Below are 17,713 nucleotides of genomic sequence, written 5' to 3'. Positions count from 1 at the left end.
GTGCCTCCTGTTTTATTATGTTGGCTCATGATATCAGAGGTGGATATTGATGGTATGACAGTCCAAGTTGAACCCTCCCATCAACATTCTGTTACATGTTGTTGCCATGTGACAGACAGCGGCAGAGGGGCAGTCTGACAAAATGGTATCTGACATGGAAGTACGAATGGAGCAAAGGTGTGTCACTGAATTCCTTCAACCAGAAAAAATGCCATTCATGGACCTTCATCTATGCATACTGAACATTTATGGAGATCAAGCAGTGGTTGTGAGCACAGTGAGGTGGCGGGTGGTGTGTTTCAGCAGTGACAACAGCAACAGTGGGTCACCTCTGTTAGCATGCGAGCTCCTGTTCAATGCTGGTAAAAATGCACAGCTAATGGTGGTGATTACATAGAAAAATAGTGTTTTGTAGCTGAGAATTTGCTCTATCTAATTATTGTTATTGTGCTCTTTTTATCCATTGTAGTTTCTATGGAAATAAATAGGAGACATTACTTCAAGAGTAACCTACATGTCTTCTCATCATTCTGCAAAACGCTTGATAAGGTGCAGGTGTAAATCTTCACAGAAAAAAACTTTTATATCTTTCTTATATTGACAGAGCCAAGAAACAAATACATTTCATTAAACAGGACAATGGTACTTTATCTCAAGAAACCTATTTCAAATAACAGCCTGATTTTAAATGCAATATTTTTTAAAAATTACACTTTTTTAACTGTAAAGTACTACAATTATATGTATTTTATTCATATTATATTTCAAGAATAAACAGTTCTTCATTACTAAGAATATACATAGGCACTGGGATAATATCAGGACTGGATCTGTGTAATGTACCAAGAATACCATTTTACTGCAGAATTTGCATGCAAATGCATTCTTATTCCTTTGGATTGGTACAGAGCATTAATAACCCATTTACTGAGACATTTTTTTCCATGAAAATATAATGTCCATAAAATTTAACATTATCCATGTTACATAAGAGGAACTGTATAAGTTCATTGCAGGGTACATTTGAAATTTTGTGGGTTTATTTCTTTTTCCTATAGCAATCAGTACGCTGTATTCAGCACTGCTCTTCTCTGCAGATCTGTTGGCAATAAATTCTTCTACACTGTTTTCTAATGTTATTATCACTGAAACAGCTCACCTTGTGGCTTTCCACAGTAGGGAAGGACAGTGATTTAACAATATTTTGACTGTGAGTGTTGATAGATTAACCAATGATTAGACTGTCAAGAATCACTGTTGTAACTACACTGTTGTAGTTGGGTTGGTATTATTTAGGGGAAATAAAGCTCTACCCAAAGATATTTTCATCTTTTAATTATGTAATAATGAAATAAAATGTAACAAACAACATTTTTTCACCACACTAGCATTTCTTCTATTTAGCAACAAAAGTTAATTGAGTGCTAAATCTCAGAATAGTTTGTAACTCTCAAACTCAACAATAGGTTGAAAAGTACAAAATTCCGTATGACAATCAATTTAAAGCTGAAAGCAATTTCACAGGATAGTATACTGAGATACAAAGTTAAAAAGAAAACATTACATCTACTTCAGGATTATGGCAGCAGCTGGCCATGAAGACTCGCGCTTTTAACAGTATTTCAGCCCCTGAAAGCAGCTATTTGAATAGCAGGCACACTTACATAAGGTACAAACTGTTACAGGTTTTTTTTAGTTTTCAGTTATGGTTTGTTAAAAACATGTCTTAAAACAAAACTTAAAACTCATCTGAGGCATCTTGTTTTGAAAGATTTCAAGTCCACTAGCAATGAATTGGCATAACCAGATCTAGCACTTTGACCAGGTAACTTACAAGTTCTGCAGACCGATGACAACAAGAAATTCTGGGAAACTTGTAGGATTGAAAGAAGGGCAATGCCTGCACTTTTCAGAAGGAGACCCAATTCAATAATGAATTTCTACAGCATCAGGTAGAATCTTACTGAAACCTGGCTGTTTACAACCTCTTGGGGTGATGTTATGTTGCTGTTGCACAGCAGGAGTAGCAGCAGAATGGAAAATCAGGAAGCTTCATTGAGCAGGGGAAGGCAGTGAAAGGCACTATCACAGTACTATCACAGGCTAGGGTAAAAGGGGCTTAGCAGATATGTCACCACTATTACAAGAGTGTTCTCATAATATGATTCAAATTATAGCACTAGAAGAATCAGGGTCATAATTTGTACTTTATTCTCAATTAAAGAATATTTATTAAAGTGATTCTTGATATAAGTTTTCTTGTTTCTGTGGTGCTGCCACACTTCATCTGTCAGTACTTAAGAATAAATACCAAACATCTTTTCAATTAAAACAAAAATAAAAGGTTGCATCATTTGAACATCTTGCCAAAGTAATCCAGTCTTTGCTGGAAAACCTTTGCTTTGCTGGACAATGTTTCATTTTATTCATATGCCCCTATTAACATAATAAGTATGTCTTTCGATACAATTACATCCAGCTGTGTTTTGTGTTGTTTTTTAACTGGGCTACCATAGTTAAAATAGTGAGATGCCTGTCAGAGTGCTCGGCTGCAAGACTCCCATTTAGTGTGTAGTATATAATTTCCATACTAATGCCATAAATAATTTTCAAACAGACTTCCTGGAAGAATTGAAGCCTATTATATAAAAGTAAATAGAATGCTTATTTCTTCCAAGTTTGTGGAAGAAATTTCTTCTTCTTATATGAAAACAGTCCCCCATAGTCACAAACACATAGGAAGCTCTTGTGACCTTGCTGAAATTGTCATACAGCAAGATCATAACCAGGATAGAATTAGACCCCTATCTGATATTAATAAGATGTCTGAAATACTGACATATTTAAAGGAACCTGATTTTATTTTCATCCATCAGCTGACTCACTCTCAAAGTATAAATGACGCTGTTAATTTACACAGAATCGCTGAGATTGGAAAGGACCTCAAGAGATCGTTGAGTCCAACCTCCCTGCAAGGCAAGGTTCCCTACAATGGGTTGCACAGATAGGCATCCAGATGGGTCACAAATATCTCCATAGAAGGAGACTCTACATCCTCTCTGTGCAACCTGTCCCAGTGCTCCATCACCCTTCCCGTAAATAAGTTCTTTTGCATGCTTTTATGGAACTCCCTATGTTCACATTTTAGGCCATTGCTCTTTGCCCTATCACTAAACACCACCAAGAAGAGCCTGGCTTCATCCATTTACCTCCCACCTCCCTGTAGATTCCTATAAACACTAATTAGATCGCTCCTAAGTCTTCTTATCCCCAGGCTGAACAGACCAATGACAATAAATTCAGTGCTGAATTGAAAATTTACAGATAAATATTTAAAAACAAAAAAATAAAACCCACAACACATATCGAAGAATTTATTTATTCCTACTTCAGTTATTGAACAATCACATTAGTATGAATCCTGTCAACACTACTTTCTATTGATACTGTATAGGAGGCTACATGGTAGGATTCCACTAAGAAACACAGCAGAAGGATGAAGCTTCTCTTTCTTTGCATCACACAACTGGTGGAGTGGAAGACTTTATGTGAATCTGACCTCATCTGTTGGAATAGGGTGGGAATTGCCTGCCTGTGTTGCTGCTCTGTAGAAGCTGAAGTAGGAGTCAGCAGCGTGCCCTTGCAGCCATGCAGGTTAATCACACATCCAGCTGAATTAGCAAGAGCACAACCAGCAGGCAAAGGATGGGGTTAATTCTTTTGCTTAAGGTCTTGAGAATAATACATCTGGAATCCTAAGACCAGTTTGGGGCCTCGCAGACAATGCAAGATATAAATTCAAAATGGAAAAATCTAGTGAAGGAATATGATCAGCAGGCTAAATGTATGACAGACAAAGAGAGGCTGAGGGAATCAGACTTATTTATCTTTCAAAAGGGGACAGCTAACTGCTGTCTTCTGATGCCAGAAGGGGGCTTGCAAAGCTGGACTTGTTCCAGACGTGTACCGTAAAAGCACGAGAAGCAACAGTCAGAAATGGCAGTAAGGGAAAGTGCTGTTAGCTACAAAGGAAATCTTCTTCGTAATAGAAAGAAATTGCTTAGAGGGGCTGCAGAATCTCTATTCTTTGTGATTTTCAAAACTTGTGTAAACGAGGGCCTGGACAATTTTATTCAACTTAGCACTGCTATGAGCAGGAGGTTGAAATCAAGGACCTCCAGAGGTCCCTCTCAGCCCATGTTTTTGTGATACAGGCTATGATCTTTACAAAGAGCAGGGAATGAAATACAAATAATCCACACTGTGAAATCTTCAGTGAAATGTTCATGGCAGTGTGAAATTGATCACCCTGTCCTCCAATCTCCTCAACAGCAGAATGGAAAGACAAGACTGGTAAGTTGCTTCCTCTGCTCTCTAACAGCCAGTAGTGTGTGTTCTCAACTCATAAAAATAAACTAAGTGTTGACCTAAGGAAAAGTAAATCTCACAGCCTCTTCAGCTAGAAAAGCATAGGTGATATTTAAAATAATTGCATCCTTTCAATATGCACACCCATAAACGCAGGGTACATTAAAGTAGTAAATGTAAAATTTCCCTGGGTTTCATTGTCAATTCATTTTGAAATAGATCTTTACATTTGTTTTGCAAGCAGGGACTAACTGGTTAAATGTAATAAAAAATAACAAATTTAATGCTTCAGATTTATGTAATTTAACATGAAGTATCTCAGTTCCCACTTGGAAAAAAGAGAGTAAAAAAAAAAGACAGAGCAAGTATGTCAAATACACAAATGTAAAGACAATACAGAGGTTGAAAACTGTCTTTTGACCTGTCATGATTTCTGTCATGATTTGTTGCTTTTTTAGGAAAGGAGTCTTCTAAACCTCAGCAGTCACTATTAATATTTCTCACTTCTAAATGAGGGAAACGAAGATAATTAGATAATAAATACTTTGGAGAATATCAGAGTTAAATTTTATCTGTTGTTTTAATATTCCAATTTACTTGTGGAGCTAGCTGGACTGTGCATAGTTGAAATTCAAACAAGAATAAGAGGATGAAAGAAGCATGGCAAAGAAAATAATGCCAGTGGTGCTCAGCTGGAAAAAATAAATGAGGATAGCCAGAGGAATCTCCAGTTTGACCTTGGATATGTGGGAAAGTTTATTTTTCTCAGACAACATCTAGCATCAAAGGAGACATTAAAACCTTTTATTGAACAAGTTGTCAGTAATGGCTAGGAGTGTTTCTCACAGAGAAAAACACAGGCTATATTCTCCTGCAATGCAGCAATTTTTCATTTCCCAGAGATGCAAGTCATTGGAGTGTGTAGAACCTGTGAAGACTTATAAGGAAGGGCTGAGGTTTTCGTACAATTTTTTTTATATTTTTGCTTTTACCTCATTTTACTCTACATTATGCACTTCAGGGTCAATGGGTAAAAAGGCTTTGCTGTGCAGGAGCTCAACTATTAATAACTTTGATGGTACAATGGAAAGTCTTATAGAAACACTCCCAATGTGCCAAGTACAATTGGTCAGCTCTTTTAAAAGAGTTTAGAGAAACAGCCTTTATAAGGTCCTGTCAAAGGATGGTTGCTCTCTTTGATTTTCTTTAAAAGAAAATCAAATAACTGTTTTCCTGATGTTTATTTGATAGCTCACTTTATAACTGTTACATCAATCAGTGTCAAATAACTGACCAAAAAAAAAAAAAAATCCAGTAGCCATAGATTAAAGTCCATGGGGACATTATAGAAATTGCAATAAGTAGATTAGCTTGATTATGACTTTATGTACAGATATTACCAAGTTCTTTCAACTCTCTACAACTCCAGACCAAACTTTTCTAAAATCGTATCACAGTTTTCCTAGTTCTTCTCAAGGACTCTCTTTTCTGTTGTAAGTTAGCTCATCTGGGAAGTACAGTGATGCTTTCTAATTAACACTGATAAATTATATTTAATGTTTAGGAAGAAAATCCCAAGATTTTCTTACAGGATAAATTTTGTAGCAGTTATGTTTCAAATTAATTCCTGGGTGCCTTCCCTGTAATCAGGAAAAAATTATTAAAACCTGCTTGTTCTACTGAAGTATTTTTCACAATTTCTTCAGCCTTTTAATCATTCATCTTATAACACCTGTACTATACTACTAAATACAATCCTTCTGGAACACTAATAGGGTAAATAATTACAGTATTATGAATTCAGTCTGACACTAAAATAAGTGAATACAATTTGGAAGTGGACTTGCATAGAACAGACACAAATTTGGTTATACTCCTTAATTTGAATGCATTTTTAAAACATGATACATTTGACAAGATGCTGGAACTATCTTTGAAAATAGTGATCTACACTCAAGTAATATTATGGAAACAAATTTGTATTACACATCTTAGCTGCTAAAACTTGCCTATATCAGCTGACAATGTACAATCTGTTGGCTTTTAATTTCCTAAATATAGCTTTTCATGCTTTCTTATTCATTTATTGAAATGGCATTTCAGGCCTCAGTATATCCAATGTCAAACCTTACTGGAGTGGTTCCTACAAAGGAAAGGATCGTCCTGCTAATAATTAATAAAAGCTTTGTTAGGATTAACTGTTCTCTCCTGTTGAAGATTTTAATAGAGAACTACACAGGAAGCACAGAGTGAATTTAAATGCTCAATATATGTCCTCTTTAGTTAATTTCATTTTGAGTTATTACATAAAAGAGATATACAGTTACAAATTTATTTATTAAAGTGAAATGAATGAGCAATAATCCTCATTGTGTCATCCACTGGAAATACACTGATGCAGAAATAATGAATTCTTGATAAACTGCAAATACAGGCATAAGCATAAGTTAAACCTACTATAGACAAGTCTCTTATAAAGGACAACTTGCGATTTGTACCAGTTAGTAAAATCAATACATGCTTTAGTCAAGGATTTATTTGAAGATAACTGATACTATTAAAATGGCAGAAGATCCCCTGTTGTTCTGCAGTTTAAAATTAATCGAAGCATGAATAGGATTGCAATCAATGGATTAAAATTTAACTAAAAGTTGACAAGTTCTCTTGTTTAGACAAGAAAAATGAGGTTCAAAGAGCATCAGATACAGAAGAAATGATCAATTAGTTTGATCAAGCTTTAAGTAACACGTGCAGTACAACAAAACTAATTGTTTTAAAAAGTAAGAGATGGGAAGTCACACTCAACCACTAACAGCAAAGTTAGTGTTGCTTAAAACTTCAGCATCTTTTCCAGTATCTTTAAAAAAAAAAAAAAAAAAAAAGGAAAAATATCTAATATCAGGCACAAAATAAATTCCAGTGCCTTTGCAAATAAAGGGTTTTCTTGGGACAGGAGAAGAAGAGATACATAGAGATTTTCAAGAAATTTAATATAATAAGCTTAGCCATAAATTTAATCCATATGTGAGCATCTTGAATCGTGACATTGATGCTCACATTCTCATTTCCTTGCTTGTTTAAGATTTAGTACAAAACTGGGTTTTCACTTTAAGAGAATAGGATTTCATCATATCACTTTTGAAAATATTTCTTATAGTGATTTCTTTGTCACAGAAAAGACATAATATATAATATTCATACAAAAGGGATGTTGAAATGTAATTTTTAAAGACTTAAGTCACTTAAAAGTAAACTAGAAACAGTGCTAAAGAGTTTATGACTCGACAGAACTGATATGCTTAATTCTTTCTGAAAGCTAATCCAATTTCTGACTATTCTTAATTTACAACAGGTTGTTTTAGGTTTGTAGTGACTAGTTTTCAGAACCAGATATTACTGTACATAAATTACATAAAGTGCATAGATTCAAAATTTGTTTAAGTAGTATGAATATTAATTAAGAATGTGTTAATATGATCTTTGTGAAAATTACAGTATTTGCAATACTAATGCATAAGGAAATCTGTTAAATCTATGTTTTGTACTGTACTTAATATTTCAGCTTATTATCCCAGTTGCTACCAGAACTGAGTCTTACTAAAAACCAGGTCATCTCATTTTTCTGCATCTTCCCATTACCTCATCAGTTTTATTTCACAATTCCAAAAATAACACACTGTACAATGCATTTATTTTATTACCAGAAGTGTGATTATTTGAGGCTGCCAACAGCTGTGTTGGCCACATTCCCTGACTGTTGGATGGGTAACTCCCTTGTAAAAGTACATGGTGAAACAGGTGCAAAAGAAGACATGATACATCACCAGATAAGTTGGATGGCATAATTTATGTCTGTTTCCTATAGATGTTTACAAGGAAAAGCAGAGAGAAGTGTTCTGTTGCTGAACAAGTAACTGACCCAGAAAAGTTCAAGGTCTGTAGCACATGAAGTGTGAAAAAAAGGACTGTTCCACCTTGGCCAAGTTAAATGGAGTCCTTTGCCAAGTCTTTGAGGCTGATCTTGAAGAACGGGATGGAAAAGTCATTAAAAGCAAAATAAATGAAAAAAAAGAAAAGAAAGCCCAGAACAAATAACCACAGTTATCCACCGCATGACCCTGAACACCTGGTAGTATTACCTTCTGGCTCAGATACTGAGGATCATGTTCAGACCACATAAATTACAATTTTAAAATATAAATAGGTAAAATGAAATCAATGGAAACAGAATGCAGTAAACAATGTAATAGGCAGAAAAGATGAGGGTGTGGAATGTGTGACAAGGCCTTAAAGAAATGACAAGGTTACTTTTTCCTTACTTTGCTACCAGGCAACAAAGTCATGAAACCCCTAAATCTTGAAATCAGAAGTATTTACAAATGTTGTATCATCAGTGTATTGGTCTTATAGTCACTTTTGATCTTAACAGAATCTGCCTAGATTCAGGAAAGCTATGAGTTCTTTTATAAAGGCTTCAATCCAGACATTTAACATTACTTTTCAAAGAAGAACAACTTAATTTCTTTTCACCTTAGAGGAACTGTCTTCCCTGCTTTAGCTGTTTTGTTACTGCTTTTTGACTGAAACTCTAATTCTCCTAATCAATTTTCATTCAATCAGTTCCATAGTCTGCTATTTATAGAAGTTTCAAAATTAGGGAAATGCTCTTTCAGGGAAGATGTAAAGAAAAGGAAAGCTCTTAAGATATATTTACTCTGCCATTACACAAAGGGGAGAAAAAAAAAAAAAAAGTGTTGTTAGGTTTAGCCCAAGTGCCAATGATTTCCTCTCCATTCTTCTATTTATATCTCTCAAAGCCAGCAATCTAGGCTCCTGACTATAAGTCAATCTTTTATCTTTGATATTTCCTAGGTCTGTCTACAGCCAGGTTAAAAATCTCAGAAAGACTAGGTAGATTTATCCACAGTTCAGTCAAAGCTCTTAATCAGATTCAATTTCCTCTATCTCTGATGCCTTTAAATCTCTCCTTATTGTCTGCCCATACCTTAACTCAAACCTTCAACTACTTCTCTTCCAAACATGGAAACAGCATCTCATTTCCAGATTCAAATCCCTTAAATCCATTTCTGCAGCTAAGATAAGTGCTGTCTGCTTTTAAACTTCTTATGTGCATAGAAACATTCCATGTCTCTCCTATTGGCAGCTTCCATCAGGTGGCAGAACATCAGGTGGCAGATTGTTTTTCTGCCCTCCTTTGTTGTTTAATGCCAGTGACTAGACAATAATGTTCTTGTATCTAATGCCTGCAGACTGAATCTTTCACTTCAAATGATTTTCCCTACTTGATGTTTTAAATCCTACCTAAAAATCCATTTCTTCTACTGCTCTTCCAATACCACTCTACACAAGTGCAAGTTGACTCTGTTGAAGTTCATTATTTTTTCTTTGAAACTTTTTCACGCCATCCACCTCTTCTAAAGGTTTCATCAACCTGACCTTACTTCCTCAAAACAATTACTTGGAACATAGCACCAGCTGTTGTTACATTTTAAGTCATCTAACAACTAGGAATAAAAATGACTAAGCTTTAGTTCCGTATTTATTAAAATGTCAGTGGAAGATACAGTCCATGTTCTATTTCACTGACAATTATATCAAAAATATATATGTAGCTTAAAAACAGATATAATTCTGTAGTAATGCAAAACAGTGTGATTATTCACTTCTCAAAGATCAATCAGAATTGTTGTGGCATTCAGTGTTTTCTCTCTAGTTTTCACTCTCTGAAGCAGTAGGACTTTTTTTTTTTTAATTTCAGATGGACTTTGAAAGAGAAATCTGACAAATCTTGTCAAGACTGTACAGCTTTCACATATCATAGCTAACAATAGCTAACCCTTATGCACATTAAAAAAAAATTGAAACTATGACCAGTGAAATTGGAAGGCTTAGCAAGCAAATAATTAGATTAAAATATATTCTGATTTATTTAAAAGCAGTTTTAGATATGATGAAAATTTGGTGGTGTGACTCATACCTTGCAAAAGATTTGAGACTGTAATAGCCAAAAAAAAGTTACTTTCTGATTCAAGAAATTAGACACAACAAATCTATTTCCTGAAAACCCTAAACTGTGTGTAAACTTAAAAGCAGTCTTAAATAGCAGAATGATAGAAACTGTTGATATTGCAAATAGGAAGGCGGGCCCCAAATCATGCTTTACAATCCTTTTACTTGTTTCCAAACTACCTGAACACCCTGCAGAGACTAATGTTTACCATCAGTCCTGCTCCCAGGCAGCATAACTCCACCAGCACTCACCACTGGCCGGTGCACATCCCAAAACGCTCGCTCCTGGCTGTCAAGAATTTTCCTTTCTATCTTGTCTCTCTTCTTGTCAACTCTGTCATTATTATGAGATATTTGAAAGAAAAACGTGTTAGTGATTTGAAACACAAGAGGCTTCCAATATCTTATTTATCCCCTATTCCCTTTAAAAGCACATGCACATACACAAAACTCATCTTCAAAGGAACTTACTTTGCTTGTGCTTCAGCTTGCATAAAAATAAACTCCCACTTCCGAGCAAATGCGCGCTGTAGCCTGGCCAAGCTCTCCTGAAAACAGATCACAGTTTTGACAAGTTAGGTAGCAATTTACTGTTTAATAGTTTTTGCCTTACCTTTTCCTCCTCCCATGCCTCCCCCCAAAAAAGACGTAATGCAAGCCACAGTGTGTACCAGTGTAAAAGTACCTTATGATTTAAAGTGTTTGCACAAATCCAAGGAGGATAGAACACAGCATCAATCTACTTTTTAATGTCCTCACTATTCTTGCTTTGAAAATTTGATGATAAGGGTGGAGGAAACCCTCTAACAGAACAGGAGATTTTTGAAAGATTTCCATGTGCTGGGTGTTGGACTGGGTAATCCTGTAATAATGCAAAACCACATTCTTGTTTTATATCTACTCATGAAAGGTAACAGAAGAAATTTCCATATTGCATGATCTACATGACAAATTCCATCAGTTGCCTGTATGAGTGACCTGTGTTTGATAATGTTGGCTACATTCAAATGTATTTAAAATACAATAATGAGAAAGTAGGAATATTTTTGTAATGTGGGAGTCTTTCAAGCTATCCACAGCTATTCTCATTTCAAAAGAAATGCAGACTAAAGTTATTTAATACTGCATGAGGAATGTATATATACTATATTCTACTACTAATAACAGGAAGAAGATTTTCCAATCCTTGAGAAAATTATTTTGGTGGCACTGGAACAGTTTCATGGTCTGTGACAGAGCTTTTCTATCTCTCTCAAGCTTAAGAGGCAGCAGCACGCAGTATGATAACATGGAGAAGAATGAGGTACTTACATTCATCAAGAAAGATCCCAGTTGCCACTGCACATTTTTTTTATTGACATTAAGTGAAAAAACATCTTTAAACTTCCTAACAAAAGGTGTTGTGTTAATTGTATTTCTATGCATTGCAAACATCTCTCAACTAAATTCTTACCAAAAATAAAGATTACAGAGACTGGAAATCTTGCAAATACCAATAAAGGCTCTTATGAATAGCATACTGGAGGTAAATATTCTAAGGTATGCAAATATAAAATCATACATATCACAGCGCAGTACACTGAAAATCAAGTTTGTGCCAGAAGATGCAATGAAGTCTGTCAGCATGATGCTGAGGCTGGAGTATTTGGCATGTTGAGAGGTCTGGCTGACTATCCTGCTATCATGTCATAGTAACACAGCTGGACAGCTTTCAGAGCGGAGACAGGACTATGCATGAATTTTATGTTGACACTTTCATGAAAAATTCAGGAACTTTTGGAGGAATAGGGATGGAATCCAACCCATCTCCTTGGTCAGTGCCGTCCTCATCACCTAATCAAACTCCTTCCTCCTACTGCTCTTCCTGGCCTCAATTACCTTGCTTTCTTGCCTGGGGCAGAGCACGACATTTAGAGTGGGAAGTGCTTCTACTCTAACAGTCTTTGCCTATAGTATAACTGATGAGATGTAAGCTCAAGTGCCAGCAACACTTTTAAGAATGAGATTCATATCTCTATAGCTACTAAATGCTTCTCAAAACATTGCCAGAGACTTTTCATTCAAGCCTTTACACTATGTAGAGTACAATTGCTTTCAAACACGAGGTGTATGTGGGATTTGCAAGCAGCTGTTTCTGATCCTTGCATGATGATCCTGTATTAGAGACAAGCCAAAAGTGTCAACTCTTGCCCAGCCAGCCTTTGCTACTGTCTCTCAAACAGCTTTTATGACTCCTGAGCAATGTCAAACCCACATGCTGGCAAAAGTTGTATAACTACAGAATGCCCACAGTTCTCATGCTTATCATTATTTTACATGCTAATTAAGATCAGCAAAGAAATTTACTTTTCCTCAGGTACTTACAGCTTCATAGTCTGCTAGCTCTAGCCTTGCTTTATTTTGCATTGTCCGCTTGCAGAGGTAAACCGCTGAAACAGAATAAAAATCATACAGGATTTGCGACTATCTCACAAACACAGCAGACCAGAAATCTAGAGCCTTCATCTATATTTTACTGCTTGCTCTCTTTTTCGTTTTGAATTCTTCTTCTGTTCTGAAAAGCTTTAAATGGAGGATCAATACTACAAGTAATTTAACTGAAATTACAGGTCAGATACAAAGGTTCATTAAATAATTATAAAATCTGCTTTATGTAATAGATATCATATACAAAATGCACGAGATACTTGCAGTGAATTTATTTCATGGCAAATTAAAGACAAAATGGCAAAAACATCTTTAACTGTGTGTGCATTCCTCAGGAAAAATAAAAATTGTGTACATAAAATTTTAATTAAAAATTGATTTAAAAAAAAATCAAGTATCATACAGGACAGTCTGCAATGACTTCCATTTAAAACAAGATTAGATCACAAAAATGAAAAAGGAGTAGCACTAGATATAAAATCTTTCATTCTTTTTTGAAACCAAAATCGTTCATCAGATCTGTTCTGCCTCCACTTCGTGCTGACTGAACAGAATAGTAAAATGGAAGTAAATACTGAAAGCATGAAAATGAAAGTTAAGGTTATACAGACAGCACAGTTGTTTCTATTTGAATAAAAGCTTGATTCTTACTTCTTTAGTCTCTATATTCTTTACAAATGAAGCATATTTCCAACAGATTTATTTACTTCCCAGCACCTCAAAACATTACACAGGATGCCCCAACAGAAAGATAAGGAGGGCAATACAATTCCTTCTGCTAAAGCCTGGCAGTGGTGTCTACCCACATCACTACTTCCGAGCACATTCTTACGTGTAAGATGGGAGAATCTTTTGATCAGCGCAGGTAAGAGAACCTTAACATAACAGTGGTCTCTGTGATCAGCAAAATGAGCCAATGGTTCGCCTAGGAATGAGCAATTACTCCTACCTCCCAACTACTAGCTTCCTCACTATAGGTCACAAAGAGAAATAACTACCTATAGGAAAATCACTCTTGCAATCTCTAGGAAGAAGGAACTGTTTGTTTTGTATTTAGCTTTGATTTTTAAAGTAATCAAACCAATTACGTATATTATACAACTCTGAAGGAAATATATTTATGTCAAACAAATCACTTGCAAATGCATGGAAACCCCCACTGATGGATGTTATTTTGGTGCAATTGATGACAAGCACTTCTCATAACTCCAGCAGCAGCTACAAGTGTTACTTGACATAAGATGAAGTTATTTGATACAGTTTTGTGTCTATTTTTTCCTCATTTAGTATACATTACCTAGCCTATTTTCTTTCACACTTTTTCAATTCCTTTAAGAAGCAATGTCCACTTCCTCTGTTTGTTATACTCCCGCATCCCCTTTGGTTCCAGTGCAGTGTCTTTGTCTTTAATATGTATGGATACAAATACACTAATCTCAGATCCAGTACAGCAAGCAAAGAATTTTTATAGCCTCTGTTTCCATACATTTTAATAGTACTATACAATTACACTAGTACATTGGCACACATACTGAAATGTCACAAAAAGATTAGATGAATTCTGAACCCTTTGTAGCTAGGATGTATTCACAGCTCTAGGAAAATAGTAAGTACAGAGACGGTCTTTAATATTTAACTCCTCTGATAGTGAAACATTTTCCCCCCTTTTCCTTCAAAATAAGTTATTTTTCTGAACATGAAAAAACATTCTTAAAATCCTTGAAAATATCATCAATAAAATTTATACATACAGTATATATTTAATAGAAATGTGTAGACAGTTCTAAGAATTCCAGAAGTCGTCCATTCCAACCATTTTAACAGAAACAAAACAAACTCTCTACTCTCTGCTCTCTGCACTTGCTTATCCTCTTCTAAGTCATATTTTCATGTTCCCCATTATAGGCACCTTTAGTTAGCTTAGCACTTCCTTGAATCCCATTATAGATAAATTTTGGGATTGGCATCTCCTGCTACTTTCAACAAAAGTCACTGCTGTAGAGGCAGCCAACTGTCCACCTTTCTGCCAGAGGAGGCTTCAAAAGAAGAGGCATCTTCAGATCACAGAGTACTCAGAGATGGCAAGACAACCACTAGGTCGCCAAGAGCAGATGTGGACAGAAGAATTAGCTTTCTGGACTCTTAATATAATATTGTGTCTGAGAAAATCTTTGTCTTCACTAGGTGAGCATACCACAGTATATTTCCTGCAGTTCTCTTAATGAACCTTTTTGCTTCAACTCCTTGGCAGAGAGTTCTTATAAGAACACTTTTTTCTCATCATGTACATAGTTAGCTAAGTCATGTTCATCCCCTAGACATGTTTCTCCAGAAAAAGAATTCCTCTAGTAGCTAGATCATCTCCCTTTCAGGAATATAAAGAACAAAATAGTCCTCAAGAACATTCCTTCTCCTTGACTCAATATACCATCATTGTGGTGTGCTAACAATTACATCCTTATAAAAGTGCATGTTTGAGGATCTTTTTAAGAGCTACTGTAGTCAAAAGAGAAGCGGGCAGCAGCTGAGGAATTTGAGTTCACTAGTTCACAATACAATACAAAATCTCGGCTTGTCCATAACAAAATTCACTAATCTATTGGAATGCAGAAAGAATGCGAAAATCTCTCATGTGAAAATCTCAGCATGCTGCTGTCTTTTTCTGGTACCACTCCTTTTCTGCACCAAAAAATGTAGCTTCACACTGAGCAGTGTGTCTCCCGTCCTCTACCAAAAGACAGTCATGATCCCTTGGCATTTCAGAGTAGTATGACAGTATCTGTTTTTCTAAGTTCATCATTTGAAGGAGATTCTGGTGTTTTTACAGCTTCATTTGGAACTACAATCTGCAGTAAGGTTCTCAAACTACAAGTTGCTCTATTTTCACATATGCTTTTCCAGCACAAAAAGATGATGCAGTTAATGACAACATACCCAGTGTTGTGTTTCCCATTCTTTTCCCGAAAACATGAACATCTGCATTTGTAGAATGGAAATTACAATAATAGAGAAGACATTTCCAGCTCATCAGTGTTCATTTATGATCTGCTAATGGGAGATTTTTGGAACTGCATCTTACATTGACTTACCAGACTGCATCATTATCAGATGGTCCTTGGTAACTGTAGTGTATTGGCAGTTTGACAGAATCTGTAAAATTCTGCAGATTGCTTTTATGCCTGAAGGAAGCAAGATGTCAAAATATTCTTTTTGTTCTTACATATCTTCTTGTAATCCTACTGCTCCACATTAGAACTGGAGGCATTTCCCAGCCAGGAATGCTTATGCTTAAATAAAAGCAAGTATGCTGAGAGAATGAAGAAAGTTTGAAAGACTTCAAAGAAAGGGGATTGTATCTGAATTCAGCCAAAATTTTTTGAAGATGAGTACTATCAGCTGACTGTCAAAAAACAAAAAGATAGGGCTGCAACTGTTCTTTCAGTTTATTCTGAAGCAGAATCTGTTTTTGAGCCTGCACTACTCTAAACCTGCACAGGGGGAGATCCATTAATTTGTAGCATACGCGATAAATAAAAAAGACCTTTACTGAAAGTGACTCCAAAGGACCCTGTTCTCGACCCTCAGTTCACCATGGAGCTGTAAGTGTTCTAAGGAACCCATCCCAGGACCTCTTCTGACCCATAGCTGTGTTCAGGCACAGCTACATTCCATGGCCCCTGCTTGATTGGTACAAGGTATGCCTGTAACCAGCCCTATATACTACCAATGCTGCCCTGAGTTCCTGGCTTAAGCCAGGACTTTCGTGGTCACTCAATACTTTGTTGGTGAGGGATTAGCCCCTGTCTGCACTGTTGCCACCCTCAAACCTCATATATCTTCTATTGCGGAGCTGCCTGTGCTTGCTGTTTCCTCACAGGGTGTTGAAAAATGCTTAACATATGGATGAGTGATACACTGGGAACAGGGTCTGATTAATATTCTCAATTTACTAAATATGAACTGCCACGTACAATCTTATTTTGGTGCCAGTGTATTCTGATGGATTTTGCAATCAACAGAATTGCCTCCACTAAAGTGAACTATGTATTAAACGCTATATGCTTTACAAGTTACTGATTAGCACAAGAAAACAGATTTTCCAGCAATTTAAAAAGCAGTGTGAATATGTAACATTTCATACTGGAAGATGGCCAAAGATATACAAGAGCTGCCCTAAAGTAATGCCTCCTATTTTATTTTGTTGACCCAGAACATCAGATGCGGATGTTGGTGGTATGGCTGTAGAAGTAGAGCCAACCCGCCAATATTTAATTACATTTTGTTGCCATGTGATAGATGGCAGCAGAGGGACACTCTGACAAGTGGCATCTCACATGGAAGTGTATATGAAGCAAAGGTGTGGGATTGAATTCCACCATTTGGGGAAAAAAAAATGGCACCTACTGACATTCACTGATGCTTGCTGAACGTTTCTGGACACCAAACAGTGAGTGAGAGCACAGTGAGGCAGTGGGTGGTGTGTTTCAGCAGCAGCAGCGCTGTGAAAAACAAGCTACATTCTGGAGGGCTGCACAGATTTTTACAAGCACAGCATGTAGGCTGTTGTTTATTGATGGAGAAAATGTATAGCTAATGGTGGCGATTATAAACAAAAATAATATTTTATAGCTGACATTTTGCTTTATCCAATAGTATTTTTGTGTTCCATGTATGTGCTGTAGTTTCCATGGAAATAAATAGGAAGCATTACTTTTGGAGTGACCTACATTATATAAATGGTATTTGAACCACAAACTGGAATTAAAAAACAGTGTTATCTGTGAAGCAAGACTACTTGCTCTTGAAAACTCTGTTCAGACATTCACAAAACCCAGACAATTAGAGAGTTGAAAGTGAAAACCAGAAACTGGAGAGGGTGCATAGACTT

At 36.1% G+C, this 17,713-nt stretch overlaps 1 protein-coding gene across 2 annotated transcripts in view; it reads right to left on the bottom strand.

Annotated features, from left to right (window-relative positions):
- RGS7 (regulator of G protein signaling 7) overlaps positions 1-12,828 on the bottom strand; it is a 38,594-nt gene extending 25,766 nt beyond the window's left edge. For both annotated transcript variants that reach the window (XM_031552388.1, XM_031552387.1), the window contains exons 1-3: positions 12,763-12,828; positions 10,870-10,946; positions 10,651-10,732 (exon numbers count right to left, since the gene is read on the bottom strand). In XM_031552388.1, the coding sequence (XP_031408248.1) occupies positions 10,651-10,732; positions 10,870-10,946; positions 12,763-12,804 (201 nt within the window). In that variant the 5' untranslated portion in view covers positions 12,805-12,828. The remainder of the gene's footprint in view (positions 1-10,650; positions 10,733-10,869; positions 10,947-12,762) is intronic.
- Positions 12,829-17,713: the final 4,885 nt, after the last annotated feature.

This window comes from Meleagris gallopavo, chromosome 2 (assembly GCF_000146605.3).
Source record: "Meleagris gallopavo isolate NT-WF06-2002-E0010 breed Aviagen turkey brand Nicholas breeding stock chromosome 2, Turkey_5.1, whole genome shotgun sequence".
Taxonomy (NCBI): domain Eukaryota; kingdom Metazoa; phylum Chordata; class Aves; order Galliformes; family Phasianidae; genus Meleagris; species Meleagris gallopavo.
Note: the sequence above shows the minus strand (reverse complement) of the source record. Positions and strands in the feature narration are given on the sequence as shown.